General features: G+C 39.8%; 2 protein-coding genes across 2 annotated transcripts in view; one reads left to right on the top strand and one right to left on the bottom strand.

Moving 5' to 3' along the window:
- Positions 1–13: 13 nt before the first annotated feature.
- LOC146694599 (queuine/queuosine transporter SLC35F2-like) lies at positions 14–7,565 on the bottom strand. Its single transcript, XM_085430856.1, has 8 exons — positions 7,411–7,565; positions 5,674–5,849; positions 5,058–5,185; positions 4,368–4,527; positions 3,198–3,354; positions 3,062–3,114; positions 2,108–2,262; positions 14–300 (listed from the first exon to the last, which is right to left on the bottom strand). Exons 1-8 carry the CDS (start codon positions 7,473–7,475, stop codon positions 52–54), a joined length of 1,143 nt encoding a protein of 380 aa, XP_085286982.1. The 5' UTR covers positions 7,476–7,565; the 3' UTR covers positions 14–51.
- A 1,521-nt stretch (positions 7,566–9,086) lies between these two features.
- LOC146694598 (cullin-5-like) overlaps positions 9,087–16,685 on the top strand; it is a 33,001-nt gene continuing 25,402 nt past the window's right edge. The window contains exons 1-4 of the mRNA XM_085430855.1: positions 9,087–9,163; positions 11,960–12,069; positions 15,549–15,648; positions 16,263–16,439. Of these exons, the coding sequence (XP_085286981.1) occupies positions 9,140–9,163; positions 11,960–12,069; positions 15,549–15,648; positions 16,263–16,439 (411 nt within the window). The 5' untranslated portion in view covers positions 9,087–9,139. The remainder of the gene's footprint in view (positions 9,164–11,959; positions 12,070–15,548; positions 15,649–16,262; positions 16,440–16,685) is intronic.

Genomic DNA, 16,685 nt, shown 5'->3' with positions numbered 1-16,685 from the left:
AACTGGTTAAAAATACATATACGACATGTTTGGAGACTGTAAACCAGCTGATCACATTCTAGTGCCGAGCTCTGTGCTGCCGTAGCTCTGCTCTGGCCCTGAAGTGCTCCTCTTCCTCCTGTCTTCAGTCGGCTGCAGCTCTTGAGCATCCACAGGGTTTTCAGAGCAGCCTTCCTCGCAGGTAGCAGCAGGTGAAGACGAGGGGCTGGAGTCTGTGGCAGCGGTGGGAGTCGGAACAGCGTTGAAGGCGACAAAGCCAATGAGGATGACCACCAGCGAAACAATGTAGAGGCCGGAGAACTGAGCAGGAGCAGAAAGTGAATGTTCAAATTGCATGAAAAAAAAGGAGTGCAGAAGGAAAACCAGTTCATTGGGTTCAAGTTATGAATGACATTTTACCTGAGCTGGGGTTTGGCCCAACTGCACACAGTATTCTTTTCCAATGACCAGCAGGGGGCGAGTCTGGATCCGAAACAACTTTTTATTTGACTTGGATTTCTGATCCTGAATGTGCAATATGATGTCCGTGTAAAGTCTGACACTGGACATCTGTGTTCACATTTATGAGTTTCTCTGTTTAACGTTTAATTGCAGGATTTAACTTCATGGTAAATAATAAGAACAGGTCTTTTTGGTAAATGAGACTTTAAGTCTCACCTGTATAAATAAAGGTTAAATTAAAGAAAAAACAATATGGGAGTTTAGATGTTGACACAAAGAATGTAATTATGCTTATTAATGAGAAAATGTGAGTGTTTTATTAGGAGAATACAGTGCCACCTCTCATCTGGAACTGACTCATTTAAATTCACTGGCAGGTCAAAAGAGACATTCATATTCAACACATGCACAAACTGCATACATGCATGGAGCCCTGCATGAGAACACACAGCACAGAGTTACATTTTAACTTTTATCATTATTATTCATTAACACTTCTGAGCGTGCATAACACTCAGCAGGTCATTATGACCCAAAGACGGGGTGGGAAGAGATAATCAGTGTTTATATGTGTGTGTGCTGGAAATAAGTCCTGTCATTAACTGACATTAAAGATTCTCATCTGACCCTGACTAGAAAACACATTAAAGTTCTGTTGAAAGGCAAATAAATCATTTTTGTATCTATTCAAAGTTTCACACTCTAAAGATTAAAAATCTAATGTGTGTTCAGTATTCCTGTTGTCTCTGTGTTATTAGCAATTTTGAGGACGTGCACATCCCCAGGTGTGTAACTTCACACCACTGTCAATGCAGCCTGCACAGGTATGAATGCTGGAAATGGCGCTGACCACTTGCGTGTACAGTGCTCTAGACTCTTAATTGGATTCACTGCAGAAGCACAATTCAAGCATCATCTCAAAAGAGAACGTGGCAAACTAGCAACAAAGTAACAACTTGATGTTTCAGTGAGCCTTAATTGGCTGTGAGAGGAACTACAGTCGTTTCACTTTGTTTTGGCTTTATTTTTTTAGCCCCTGTTGGTTGCGTACCATTTCAGTGAAACATGTTGTTCAATCCAGAAACTACAGAAAATCTTGTGTTTTCTCATTTGAATGTTCTAAGCCTCTGTTCATACACCTACATACCTTACCCAGAGTTGACTGATTGCCGTTCATTGTGTTTTCTCAGTGTCTGTGCTGCTGACAAAGAAAGTATCCACGTCATGTGCAGTTAAGTCTTGTCAGAGCCTGTCTTCCATGGTAGGAAAAATGTATAACTTAGGGTAAAGGTAAAGATCATAATCAGTCCTCCTGTTGCATGATGCTGGTGCTGGATGTTCAGAGGGAAGACTTGAAGACTGATTAAACTGATAAAACTTCAGCTCCTGCTGATGGTGGGCTTTTTCCAATAACATAAATTGTGAAATTGTTCCCTCTAATGAGAAGGAATCACATACTGGAATACACTGGATAGATCCTGTAGTCATGACCTTGTAGGATCAACACATTGACAGACGATGTGATGCTTTTTACTAAGATTAAAATTGTTTTTTACAGTCCAACAGTGGGGAGGGTGTTAAAGTGCAGGTCAAGTTTCCTCTTGAGGCGGTTTGAAGGAAAGGACTGTCAGATATATAAAGTAAGAATAACTGAGTGTGCACTCACGTTGTAGTGGAAGAGGAAGATCCCACAGAAGAGGCCGAAGAGGTCAGCGGTGAGCAGGGAGAGGTTGACGGAGGTGGCGCTGCTTAGCTTTATCACTATAGGCATGAAGCTGTACAGAGCATACATACACAGTGCATAGGCAGCGAACAGCAGTCCTGAGAAGAGACATGACCACTGTTAGTTCATTTAAGTATTAAAGAAAACTCAAACATGAAAGAAAAAATCTCTTTATTTCTCAGGTCGACTTCTCCAACATGGTGATCAAAAGTGTCTAATAAAACCTCTAAATTAGTCATCTTTATACACTCAAAGATAAGTTACTGAAATAATGAATATGAGGGGTGATGCTGTGGCTTTGTGATTTTTAGAAAATGTTTTTTCAAACTTTCACTGAGAAAATGTGACAAACGAGACAAGAACTGTGTTTCTGTGAATGTGGGTTAGATTATTTCTGCCCCTTTGTCATGGTCCCTGCTGTGAACATCAGATTTTAGTTGCCTGTAATTTCATTTTCTTCTCATTTCTTTTCTTTTTTTGTTACTTTTTGCCCTCCTTGAAGAATTATTGACCTTGTGTCTCCTTTCTTGTGCTTTTATGTTTTGAATTATTTTTTTAAGTTAGTTTTGTCGCATTAGTTGGTTGTGACACATTGGTTTTCCTACCAGCTTTGTTCTTTTCTTCTGGCTTTTATTAATAAAGTTTGTTATTTTTTTCACTGTGAAAATCTCAGTGTGCATAACCTTATGTTCTCATAGTTTAAAGCATTAGTTATTCTGACACATATTGTGTTTATTCAGGTCCCAAAGAGTATACACTTAGGAGTATTTGTGTTGACTGTACCATAGCTCCTTTAAATATTTATAGTTTCATAATGTGTTAACATGCGTAACCATCTGGAGGCTTCGGCAGTCCTGTTTTGTCTTCAAAATGTTCCTGATTCAGATCAGTACTCACCGACTTCCCAGCTCCACTGGATGGCAGGAATTTCATTATGCTCCAGGATCACCCTGAGTAAAAATAAAAACAGAAACATCAGATAAACCACAAAGTCCACTGAGTCCTAAAACTGATGCCAGTCACACACACTTACATCTGTATGGTGCTGATGATTGTGCCAAAAAGGCCGACCATGCCCAGGAACTCCACCCTGCTCAGGTTCTTCACGGTGTACTCCTGACACACGTTAGACACCGCATACAGCGAAGCACTGAGGAGCACCAGACCATCACCCAACAAGATGTTTGAGGCTGAGGAGAGAACAACAAGATCATCGCTAAGGTTCAACATCATCAGACGAACGCTAATGTTGCCTCAGTGTTGGTTTCCCTGCATGTCATGCACAGGCTGGAAAACGCTTTTATCCCAGATTAGAGACCAAAAAGTCAGCAAAAGGTTGGAAAAGTGGTAGCAATGGGATGTATTGTTGGTTTTATAACCATAGAGAAAGTTTTTTTTATTTCTTATATGTTTTGCATTGATTTTTTCCATCGCTAAGTGTAAAACATGTATTTGGTTTATACTTTTTTGTCTATTACCTGGTTAGGTTTAGGCACTTACACTACTTGGTTTGTGTCACATGTTGGAAAACACTGTGGTTTGGATGAAAAACGCACCTTCACGACCGTATCTAAACTTTTTTCTGTAATAGAAGGTCTCAGGAGTTGAAAATATAAAACTGACACAGGTCTTTATATCTAAAAATTACCTGATATGTGAAGGATTTTTTCTTTAGTCGTTCACTTAAATCCAAAACATCACATGTGTCATAATTTAGGATTCATATAAAGGTTAAGGTCACTTCCTGTTTTATTTTGCACTTCCTGGCCTCTTTACCATGTTTTCAGTTTTACTTCTTTTGTAATTATCACCTGTTTCCAATTAGCCACCTATGACCTGTGTAGCTCTTTCTATTTTCCAGATTGTCTTTGAACTCATCATAGTCAGTTTTCCAGCTTTCCAAGTGTTCCTTGTATTTTTCCATAAACAGAATAAAAGCTTATGATGAAGTCTCGAGTGTTTTCAGTGTAACCATCTTGGTGTTGTTCTGTGTCTTGTAGAGGTGGGTGGATTGATCCAAATAGTGATAGATACCAACACTGATAGTGATATCAGATCAATACTCACGTGTTAGGATTCGTCTCTGTTCTCTAAGTTAAGTTTTTTTTTCACTGGTGTCCTGCATGGACTTGATTTATTAAACAATTTACAGTCTTCCATCAGGGATTTGATTAGTGAGTAAACTCTTTGGAGAATTCCTTACTGGAGCCCTGGTCTCGTCCAGCCAGCAGGTCGGCTCCCACCATGGCCCCCACTCCGAGCAGACAGATGCAGACGGCGACAGAGTGGATCAGCCTGTAGCGAGCCTTCAGAATCCACCAGCTCAGACCCATCAGGACCGGGATCACGAAGCAGTCCAGCAGCTGGAGGCAGAAATGATAGCTGTGCAATAACGTGTGCGATGGATCAATTAATTTGTTTTGAACTAATTTTAATGACCACTAATTCACTCTGATTTTTTCTTTTACATAATAATTAGTTAAAATGACAAAACACCTTTCAGTTTCAACCTCAAGACAACTCATTAATTTAACACAGTTTAGTGGGCTACATACTGAAGTGAACTGAACACCAATGCCAGCTGGTATTGATACGATCGATTCTTTGGATCAAACCCCACACTTCTAGTTTTTGTGGTGCCTTTTGGAGCAAATTGATGGAATTATTTGATTTGTATTATTTACCGTGTGGAACATCCAAAACGCTTCTGATCCAGCTGTGACTTTTGAGTTACAATTTACTGACATGTGTTTCCATTTTAGGAAAGATTGATAGTGATCGATTGATACGATTGAGCATATTATGTTACATTATGTACTGAAGGAGTGGTTGCACCCTTAGTAATCTTGGCACTTTCATAACACACTGAAATAAATTTTGAAAGTCTACTCACCTGTATGCTGGTGATGGTGGTGTATTGGTACGCTTTAACCACAGTGTAGTTTGCTTCCACGTCCACCAGCCCGAGCAGCAAGTACTTCCACCATCGTCTCTTCAAAATCTGTAAAAAATTGCCATCCCCTGCATTTTAAAGGGGAGCACCCCTGAACTTCAGTACTGATGTGTTTGTTTCTGCAACAAGCCTGAGGACACTCTGCCTCACTGCAAAGCAAAATATATTTGCATATTTACAAAAAAAATCCAAGACAAAATCTCACAAATTTCTGAAAAGGACAGTCCTAATCTTAGAAGAACAAATCAACAAATTTACAAAGAAAATGTTAGATTTTTAGTCAGAGAACCACCTCGCTTTACTTTTCTAGTCCGTTTGCAAAGGGCAACACAAAACAATATTTCTATCATCACAATTACTTTACACATTCTGTTAATCACAATACAACACCCAGTTTGGAAAAACCTGCCTCTGAATATCCCAGTAAAGACTGATCAAGTGTTCTGTGTATTTATGTGTAATATGGCATATAAAGATTTAATTTTACTGCCATGAAGTGTTGCTATGCATGTCATAAATTTCAGCATTAATCTCAGGTGTTCAGCACGGGTGTCACCTGTTCTGCAGAGCAGCATGGTGGTGTAGGTGACAGTCAGCAGGAGGTAGTTCAGGAAACTCTGCAGCATGGGCGTGTTCACGTGAAAGTTTGAGGCCAGGAACTGGGAGGTGATAGCTGTGCCACAGATGAGGCCCGCCAGCCCCTGACCCATAGCCAACGTCTTGGCCAGCTGCCTGAGAGAGAGATGAGCAGTGGATCTTTAACAACAGGCACAACAGGCAGCTTTGCTTTTTGAAGTCACTGTAAGCAGATTTAAGAGAAACCTCCTGCCTGGCAGATGATGCTGTTCAACATGTATATACAAAGTGTTTTTCACTTTTCTAAAGAGTTTGTGAGCAAAGCTTGCTTTACACAAGGTGTTTGGTTGATGAGGTTTCTACATGGAGTTTTCCCAGTATAACTAACACAACTCACTTTATGTTCCACATAAGAGTTTGGTATCAATCATATCTCCTGTTGTAAACTGCCACATTATTCCTTTAAAGGCAAGTTTTTTTATGTTTTATAATTTGATGTTAAAAATGTATTTGACAAAAAAATGTAAGTACAAAAAAAAATTAGTTGTAGTCAACAATTTAACCTATGACTCTTTAAAATAAAATAGTAGAAATGTAAAGATGTGTGCTGAAACACTGGAAATAAAGTTTAAAATAGATGATATTTAAATATTCATAAATGCTGCGAATAACATTTTTAGAAAAGTCTTCATTATCCAGCCTGCAGCCCACTGCAACCGTGGTGTCACAGGTCCACAAATATGGAGGCAAATGAAACACAACTTTAGCAAAAACACAAATTAAAATCAATAAATAAATTGAAAATGGCTGCTCTCTTAAGTTTTCCTACTGCAGACCATCCATGCCACATTAGGGTTTGGGTTAACTCTGACATGGCACATACACGCACAGTAAAAGACTAAATAAGTTTAGAAATGTTATTTAAAAAATAATCTGCTGTACTGAATGCTGCAGGATCTTAAAATATTTGTTTGTTTTTAAAATGTTGAGTTAAGACTTGTCATTTAGGTTTAGCATTTAGGTTTATGCCCCTCTGCAGAGGGGTACCGGCTTACAACAGTGACCTGGCTGTACACAGCAGTGGCCCAACCACAGACAATGGTTTGAAAACTGCTTGTGCATAACTAATGAAGTCGAGCTAAAGAATAACTTCTTTTTATCTTTCAGCCTCAATCTGTCATTTGCATTTAGCTTGAAAAAAATGTTGGACTTTGGTTTATTTTGCCCTTTTGAAAATTGTTCAAGCATTGGCCCTTTGGTGAGGCTGTTGTTCACAGCTAATATTTACAGATGTCTCCTACATGAAGGCAAATCATAAAGTTGTCTGTTCAAAGCTTGACTGCAGCGATATCTGTGAAAACATTCACCTGATTTGGAATGTTTTAATTAATTTCATGTGAAATTTATATGTGAGACGCTGTAAATAAAATATCAGAATCTGTGAGATCTGCATATGTTTAGGGACTACAAGCATCCATCAGTCTATGTAAACCGAGCTGCACACCTGAAGGACTTAGTTTCTAGATAATATGATCTTAAATGGCCCCTCAAAAAACTGCTAGAAAAATGTTTACTCGGCCTCCGTGCCATTCAGCAGCTTTTTCATTTAAAAAAACCCAACTTTTGATTCACTTGAAAGTCTAAATAAAACACAAGTAACTGAACCACTTTGAATCAGACTGCTGGTCTCCCCCTCTCGCCTCCTCTGTTCACTCACCAGGTGAAAACCTGTTTGGGGTTGAATTCTCGGATCCACAGCAGGATTCTGCTCCTTTCGTTCATTTCGCTGGCGTTTCTGGACGAATCCTCAGACCGTTTAGCAACCGTGTCGTCTCACCAGTGATGGAGGAGTGAGTCCTCTCTTTAAGCTTTTAGCTCCTCCACCTTCACGGTATCAGAGCTGAATGATTAACAGCCTCAGAGGGCAAAGATTACTACTTCACTTATCTGTTTGTGTGTGTGCGCCAAAGACTAAAAGATAAGAACCGATGATGAAGGATATATATTTTTAAAGTCATCACTGGGATTCTTTTCACCACTGATGAGATGAAAAAGTCCTTTATCCTTGTTTTTTGTATGCAAATGTCCATGGTGAAGAATATAGTTTAATCATGACATAGATTGTTACTTAAATCTAAGTTAATATTTCCCCACTTTAGACAATTGTGATTTACTGCTTTTAATATTAAGATAGAATTTTAAAAACGTATAAAACTGAAATTATTAAACACATTTAAAAATATATATATTAACCACGACATCTTAACCTCTATGGTTAAAAGTCTTGGGGCACTTTTCAGTCAAATAAGGTTTGGGAACATAACATGATTATTTTATTTGTAAAATTTGACAGAGATATCCTGAAGTGCATGTGCAGGTTTAACACCTGCAATCCAGAACAGGCAGATAGCCCATGGCAAAACAAGCCTTCAGGGATATTTGGATAGTCTGTAGCCTTTTTACCCAAATACTCTCTCCATTGAACAGATTTCTGTGTGGATGAACAGTTGGTAGCTTTCAAGGGCAGGTGCAGTTTCAGCAACACATCCCTGCTAAACCGGCCAAGTGTGGCATAAAGATCTGTTGTAAATGTGATGCCAAAACTCCCTTTTTACACAAAAATGATTGAAAACTGTGAGCATGTGAATGTTTGTAATGAAAGCTGATCTCATAGTAAAAAAAATGGTTTGCATATGAATCCAGATCATCCAGTAAAGCACTAGAAATTGTTTCTTTGTTCAGATACAGAAATCACTGCAATAAATAATATTTACTTTAAACCTCTCCACCCGTCAGCTGCAGGAAAAGCAAAAGAATCTCAACAGGGCTGAAAGACTATTTGTGAGTGAACATTCATCCCCACCATCCCAAATAACAGCAAATAAAAAAAGAAACTCTACATCATACAACACATGTACAACATACCATCATATAAACAATACATAACAATTAAATTTCAGATTAAGAATAAAACTCAATGTCAGTTTGGAACAAGATTTAAAATGAGATATAAAAAGCATTCTCCAATATTCAGCATAAGACAGTATAGCATATAAATATTTACCACCTCTAAACTATTTCAATAAAAGGTTATTAATACAATGTCACCCTAAAATAATAATCCTAATCCTTTTCAAAGTCTTTCCAAAAAGTTATACAGCAACCACAAAAGAGATGAGTCAACATTATTATTATTGTTGTTGTTGTTGTTGTTGTTGTTATAAGTCCATGTTATTACACAATTTTATTGTTGCACTTGTTAGGACTAATTGTGACACGTGATCCACGAGAACAAGCCCTCCGCCCCTTCGTGTGTGTGTGAAATAAGGTTTCTGGGAAGATTTCACAGTAAAAACGCTCCTTTTGTGCGGGCTGACATTACCTAATGCTGAGCCGGCTCCAGCAGGAGTCTCGCGAGATTCTGCGAGGTGATAAGTTGAAGAAACATGGCGACGTCTAATTTGTTAAAGGTAAGAAGCTCTCGAATATATCGCATTTCCTATGCTTGTGCGCACATTCAGTCTCTCCGTTTCAGTGTGTGTTCACGCCTCTAACGGAGATATGTGCTGTCGGTGCCGTGTTTTGCATAAAAGCGCGCTAATTTTTAAATAAACGGATTAAATGTACAAATAGGTGCGCCTGAAGTCACAGTTGTCACCGCTGTCGTCTGTCCGGTGTTAATATCGGAGTCCGTTTGCCCCGGTATTCGTGTATGGCTCCAGCAGAGCAGAAGCAGAACCGAGCCCGTCTCCTGCGGTTCTTAACTCGAGCCAAACCGTAGCCGTTAGCCGGTCACCTCAAGCCGGCGACGACGAACCGACAGCCGGAGCCAGCTTGAAGCCAGGGAAACACGGTTCGGGGAGAAAATCAACCGACAGGACATCGCGTCAACCCCGCAGCTCAACCGTAAATACGTTTCTTTTGGCCAGGTCTTTATTCTTAATTGGTTTTAGCGATCTAACAGCCGGTAAACCGACACCCTCCCTCTGCAACCGAAACCTGCTAAATCTACAAAAGCCTCCATTAAACATAATGTCTTCCAGCAGCAAACGTTAATAACACACCGGGCTACCTATGACAGAGGCGGTCAGGTCGGTGCTGAACATAATTATCGACAGGCGGCTCCCCTCCCATCTGACCCTTGACCCTAACTGCTGTCACACTGTTGGGAGACTTGATGAGCAAACACACGTGCTGTTTTTCAAGCAGACTTGATCTCTCCAGTGTGTCCCAGTGTGAAGGAGCAGGAGCTCTGCTTTGAGTGCCTCCTAAATCACAGAGCCCCTCACCTTATCCCTGTCCATAAGGCTGAGCTCATACACTCTTCAGGGGAAGCTCATTTCCGGCGTTTGTATCCACAATCTCATTCTTTTGTCACTACCCAGAGCTCATGGCTTTAGGTGGGGGTAGGAGCGTAAATTGGTCAGGTCTGTGTCAGATTATGAGCTCCAGAGGATGAGCAGCATTCTCTCTGCACCACAATTCTCTGATTTTACGGTCCAGAGGTTGTTGAAAAGGCCAAGAGGAAAAATCTTGAGGTCGGGAGCTTTTCCCTCTTTCTAAAACAGCCTGGCTTAAATACAGCAAGCATAGCCCTGCACATTTGAACAGAAATGTGACAAAGTGCTGAAATGTATCAAAGTCCATGAATGTCCTTAAACATTGCAGAGTGCTTAAAATCGAGTCATTCTTCCAAAAACCTTGCTTTGATTGCTTAAATGAAGTGTTAGATGGGCAGATATGAAGAAAGAGTATGAGAAGTGCTCCAGTACTCTAAATCTGTGGTTCCCAAATGATGTAAAACAACCAATATTTTATTATTACTGTGTAAGATGGCATATAAAGTAATGTAACAGTACACAGTCATTTCCCCTGGGGGAGAAAAAAGAGAAAACCTTTGTCATAGGTAGCTCGGTCTGTTTGCATAGTTACTGGATGATGGGGATTATGAGAGTGAGAGACAAACCAGGAAGTCAAAGTGGGTGTAACAGGATCATTTTGTTTTGGGGTTTGTTTTGCGTGTGGCTCAAACCACAGCTAACTACCAGCACCGATCACCCGTCAGCTAAAGAAAGAAAAAAAAATGTTCACAGAGGGCTGGAAAACCATTTGGTGGATGGTTTGAAACTGAGCAAAATGAAATAAATTAGGTGATGACAACAGCCTGCATGCTAGTGGAGGTTCATGCCGACAAACCCAGGTTCATGCTGTTTTCAAATGGCTAAATGTTACCTAATCTTACTAAGATCAAACTGCTGAAGGGAATTCAATTAAATTGATCACAACATACATGAATTAAGACATAATTATAGATCAGAATTTGTCTTTAAAACACACATTGAAGGTTTGTGTCCAAAATGAATGTTAAGTTTTTGGGGGTTTTAACAAATAATTACTACTTTTGAAAAAGAAGCTTTTTTTTTATGTTATTAGATTAGAGTGGATCATCTGCTCCTAAAGAATAAGATGATGAAATTTATTATACGTTATAATTATTTATTCCGCTCAAATAAATGGAATGGTGCATAGCTCTTTAAAAGAAAAGACAAAATGCAAGTACAGCTAAGTGGTTGTCTTTTCTCACTCGCTTGGGTTGGTTTCCTCTTATGTGTACGTGTAAAAACCGTAATCAGTGAAGCCTTTGTTTTCGTGATATTTAACACATATTTGTCCCCAAAGTCAGGACAGAGTTGGGGCTCAAAGCTTTTCAGTTTGTTAGAAATCCACACAAAGAGCTGAAAGAACTGGTGGCTGTGGTAGTCTTTAAATTAAGAAATGAAACCGAACCTTTCTGTTGCAATCAGTGGTTCTGTGTGGCTGTTGTTTTTGTGCCATTTTAAATCCCTCTCACCTGAATAAATAAAGGTTAAAGCCTATATTGTTCTGATACATTAAGTCCTCCTTATAGTGTCTCTAAGTTTGCACAGATGTAAATACAGGTGTGTGTTCAAACACTGATTTGAACTTTGCTGTGAGTTTAACAGAAAAAGTTTGAAAACCTCTGCTCTAAAGTCGTCTTTTCCTTCTTCCAGATCTTATATAAATGTGTGCAGCTGAACAGCAAATGTTACCACAGGTGTCACACGAGTGTTTAAAAGTCTTGCTTATGTAAAAATATTAAAAACTTCACTGCAGTGACTGGCCTGTGGTCGTTTGTCTGTATTTGTGTACGTCTGCCTAGTCTTGCTTTCTGTCTTCACGTCTCTGTTCTCATGGCTGTTTTTCTTCTTCCTCCTACTCCCATCCATCCCATGTCTCTCCTGCAGAACAAGGGGTCCCTGCAGTTTGAGGACAAGTGGGATCTGATGCGGCCCATCGTCCTCAAGCTGCTCAGACAGGAAGCTGTCACCAAGCAACAGTGGTTCGACTTGTTCTCGTAAGTGATGCTGTTTTGCTTTGTCCGTTAGTTACACAGCAGCTGCTGACGTTTCTGGAAGCAGCTGCTTTATTAGTTCATTTTCATGCAGGTGTTCTTCAACGGGTGTTGTTATAGTTCTGCAATGCTTTCACAGGTCCTGCAGATCTTTCAAAACTCTTAAAGCTTCTGAATCTATAGAGCACAACAGTGAGATTCTGGAAGTAAAAATCCAGTTCACGTCCTCCACAGGAATTTTGATAATGAGCCATAATGTTGTAACCACGTGAAGTGGACTGAAATATTGTGAAATGCTGCTAGGCGCTCCTGTAGAAAGCACACGTCCATACGATATCAGCTGTTTTAACCCAAAAAAAGACATTTTATTTGTAATGTCATGAAGAACTGTTTGACCCACAATTCTAAATTTAAATAACGACTGATTGGTGCAGGTTGCTGTTACCATGGAAATGTTTAAACCAGTGCACGTCGGGTCACTTAGTGAACGCAAAACTTCAGAAACTGCAAGAGCGGTGATTAGTCGGGAATGAAGCTCTGCAGCATATCGGTCCGAGGCTATTTTTACTGCACACACCACGATAATGAAAAGGAATAAACTCAAGAAGGCTGGAAGTCGTTCTCTGTGGAATCTGGGATTTGTAGTCCTTTATGTAATGAGTTGTTCCTTCACAGTTAAAAGTAAGTATGCACATGGTTTTGTACAATTTTTTTTTCCCAAATCACATCTTTAATGGTCATGATGCAAATCGGAGCAGGTTGGTTTGTTCAAACTTTAAAAATCTTCTATTTAGGATTTTCCAAAAGGTCAGTGGAGAAAGTAAATGGGGAAATTCACTTCTACATACGGAGCCCTTGAGAAAGTGAGCCGTCACTGTTGTTGCCCTCTGTTCACCTAAAACTAATGTATTAATATCAGTGTTTTAAGATTCATTTATTAGAAGTAGCTCAGTGAACAGTTGCTCCTCGGGACGTAAAGTGGGTGGTAATCAGAAGGCCAGATCAATGTGGTATAAATGCCAGCAGTCCCTTTAAATTCAGCCTTTCTGACATGCGTTAGCTCACCTTTTATGTTATCTCTGTACAGAAATCCTTGTGCTAGATTCCAGACTAACCAGTGTGTTGTGGAAACCTCAGAGAAAACTGTTATTCGTAGTTTAGTTACAGGTAACTCTGATATTTCCTCCCATAAAGCACGAGTGGACAGGCCCACCAACTCTGTCGGTTTCTTGAAGGAGGTACAAGTTCCTTTTGTGTAAACATGGGCATTATATGATTTTTTTTTTTCCCTTTTGTGAATTAAACAGCTCATTGAGATCTTTACTTACTAATGTGTGCCTGTTTCATGTGTGCATGTGTGGTCATGTTGGTGTTACCCCCAACGGGAGACAATAAAATACTTAACCCTATTTTTTGTTCTGCTAAGTCTGTTAGTCCAGAACATTTCTGACGAGACAGCAAGTTTGCAGCTGATGTAGCCCAAAACATCTCAGAGCAGTTTGTTGTTAGTAATAACAGGGACACCTAACAGCTCACAGAGCTGAACATCTGGAGACTTGTTGTTGGTTTTTCTGTTTTGGTAACTATAAAACTGGTCTTGAATTTAATGCACAGTAGCATTAAACATATCTTACAAAGGCTGAAGATGTGGGAATCCTCAAAGTAGTGTGGAGTTTGTGTTTCCATAACCGCTTCATAGAATAGAAAACAACAAGCAGCTGCAAGTAAAACCCACAAGGACATCAAGGCATCTTTTCACCGGTGCTTTGACCTGTTTGCTCATGAAAATATGATGATTTTGTCTTTAAAATTTGTGTTAAATCATAAAAGGCGTGAAAGTAGCAAGTGCTATTTCAGGAATTAAGAGCTGTATAGAGGATTACATTTATATTTAGTAAAGCACTTGTAACAGCTTTGTTGGAGAATTTCATTTATCTAGCCTTCAGTCTTGTCAAAGATTGCAGAAGATCGTGTGATTCATAGGTTAAAAGCCCTGCAAGCCTTTTTTTTGTGATTTTTGCACTATTTAAACTTGAACTGTGTGGAGGCCAAAAGAGGTGAATAGGAAGTTGGTGACTTGTCATTTGGTATTGAGAAATATGATGAAAATAGCAGAACAGGAACATGGAGAGTTTTACTGCGACTTCTTATCTTATCCAAAGATGTTTAAAGAGAGAGTGGTCCAACAGTTGATGGAAATTTTAGCAAGTTTATAACGTTTCATGTGGAGACAGGAGCTCACAGAGCGTTCATATGTAAGGTGCTTAGTTATAGGTGAGAAGGATTAAATAAACGTGGCGAGCAGGAGAAAGTCCCCAAACTCAGTTATCCAAGAAAACAGCTCAACCCACCATTTGTTGGTGGATCAAACCAGCAAAATGTTGTTTGCTGGTTTGATCCACCAGCAAACATCATTTTCTCCACATCACGCTGGAGTTCCTGGATCCAGAATAATATCTGCATCTGGGCTTATTTGGACTATTCTCTTTTGAACATGAAGGAAACATCTCACAGTTGTTCTTATTTTAATGTGATATGTATTTGTAAAGATATGATGTCAAACCTCCAGATTTTCTTATCTAACCTCATTTCTTAGTGACACAGAGAGCAAAAAAAAATCCTGGATCCAGATCAGGTTCAGGTTTATCACAGTGCAGCAAACTGGGAAGTGAGAAAAAAGAGAAAACCGGCCTGAACATTTCCAGAACAGCAGGTCCTGTGGTGTGGAGGTGGGGCTTCTTCTAATCAGTTATTATCATCAGTGTTGTGATTGTAACGATTAAAGCCCAGCCTTGGGTTGTCGGGGCAATCTAATGTACTCCTAGTGTCAGTCCAACGCTTGGACTGATGGGAGGGTTGCATCAGGAACAACATCCAGTATAAAATCAGTGCCAAATGAAATATGCAGATCCATCTGCTGTGGTGACCTCGTGGGAAATAAGGGAACTGCCAGAAGTATTTTACTGAGATGTAACTCAATTAAGCACGTAAACAGATTTATTGAACTTAAAAATAATTTTTAAAGTGAATGTCTTTGTATTTTAATTATGATTTAATTGGAAAATAATCATTTGAGCTGAATACAAATGCAGTAGCATTGCAGGGAGTGAATGTTGCACTAAGTTTGAGTAATTTCACAGCCCTGAGCTGCAACACGAGGAGCTTGGATGTTATTAAAGAAAGTTATAATAGAAAGGTGTCTAAACACATGTGGACACAGATGTGGTTGCGAGGGTGGTTTTCCACTGTCATTAAGACCTGTGGGTGTTTTGGGTTAAAGTTTTTAGACTCTCTTGGGGGGTTCGGTGTTTGTGTTAAGCACCTGTATTTGCTTTGTCTTTGCACTTTTTACTGTCAGGCAGCTGATGACCTCTGACCTAGAAAGGAGCTTTATGAAGAAGCTTAGATTACTCTAAATTTAAGTTTACATAAAAAAAATTTCAGGTCTAAAGCCTCACAGATGTGCTCTTTCTGTCCTCCAGAGATGTTCACGCTGTGTGTCTATGGGATGACAAAGGACCAGCCAAAATCCACCAAGCCCTCAAAGACGACATCCTCGACTTCATCAAACAAGCACAAGCTGTAAGCAGATAAACTCAGATCATGTCAGGAGGATTAGGCGGAGTCATTGTCCAAAGTTGCCCTTTTCCACATGTTGCATACTCGCTCCTGGCATCTTCTCAGAGCTACGAGTACTGTGATTGGTTTAGAGAAGGGACCTGCTTCAGTAGAGTGACCAGGAGCCTCTTTATACTCACTTGCTAATTGTGATTTCCCCACAACATGTCATGAAATCGGTGATGGGGAGCTGGAAGGTTAAATCCTGTTTCAATGTAACCTCATCAGACATTTGGGCTCTCACATCCAGGTCCATTGTTTACAGTATAAAATGCCTCAAGATGACAGTTGTTGTGATTTAGTGCTATATAAATACATTTTGAGAGTTGGGTGGTTTGGTTAGCAAGCTGCATCCATATACTGTACAACTACAGACACAGACATCTGCTAATTAGTACAAAATAAGAGACTAATCAATTATTAGAAGCAAGCATGACCATAAAACGCATGAAAACCACCAGATGTGACCTTTAATTGTCATGCTTACTCTGGAAAGGGACAAACACAGACATGATGAGTGTGTTTGTTTGTTTGTTTGTTTGTTTTCTGGTTGATCCATATCACCTCCGTCTTCGCAGCGAGTGCTGAGCCACCAGGACGACACAGCTCTCCTCAAAGCCTACATTGTGGAGTGGAGGAAGTTCTTCACCCAGTGCGACATCCTGCCCAAACCCTTCTGTCAGCTGGAGATCACACTGATGGGAAAACAAGGCAGCAACAAGAAAACCAACATGGAGGACAGCATTGTACGCAAGGTGAGAGGTCAACATATGAGCTGGGGAACCAGAAGCACTAAAGGAAGCAGAAGGGAAACACGGTGGCTGGTGTGGACGGCTGATTGTGAAGAAAAGCTAAAGAAGCAGGAGGGGATTAGATGAAAGAAGACAAAGCCTTTTATGAACTTTATAAAGTCATAAGTGGAAATCATTAGTAGGGAGGGCAGATATCAAAGTGGAAGAATAGTAAAAGGCAGAAAGGCTGCGAAAGAAGAGGCTCACACA

The sequence above is a fragment of the Copadichromis virginalis genome, linkage group LG14, assembly GCF_057382275.1.
Source record: "Copadichromis virginalis isolate Kocher_CV1m ecotype Utaka linkage group LG14, C_Virginalis_male_GT1.1, whole genome shotgun sequence".
In the NCBI taxonomy this organism is placed as follows: domain Eukaryota; kingdom Metazoa; phylum Chordata; class Actinopteri; order Cichliformes; family Cichlidae; genus Copadichromis; species Copadichromis virginalis.
This window is presented reverse-complemented; position numbering and strand designations above follow the sequence as displayed.

Bases quoted from the DNA above. Each gene is read 5' to 3' on its own strand.
- LOC146694599 (XM_085430856.1), bottom strand. From the start codon at position 7,475: ATGAACGAAAGGAGCAGAATCCTGCTGTGGATCCGAGAATTCAACCCC. The intron at 4,528-5,057 runs GTGAGTAGACTT...TTCTGCCTCCAG, and splicing joins CCACCATCACCAGCATACAG to CTGCTGGACTGCTTCGTGAT. The intron at 3,355-4,367 runs GTAAGGAATTCT...TTCTCTCCTCAG, and splicing joins TGGACGAGACCAGGGCTCCA to CCTCAAACATCTTGTTGGGT.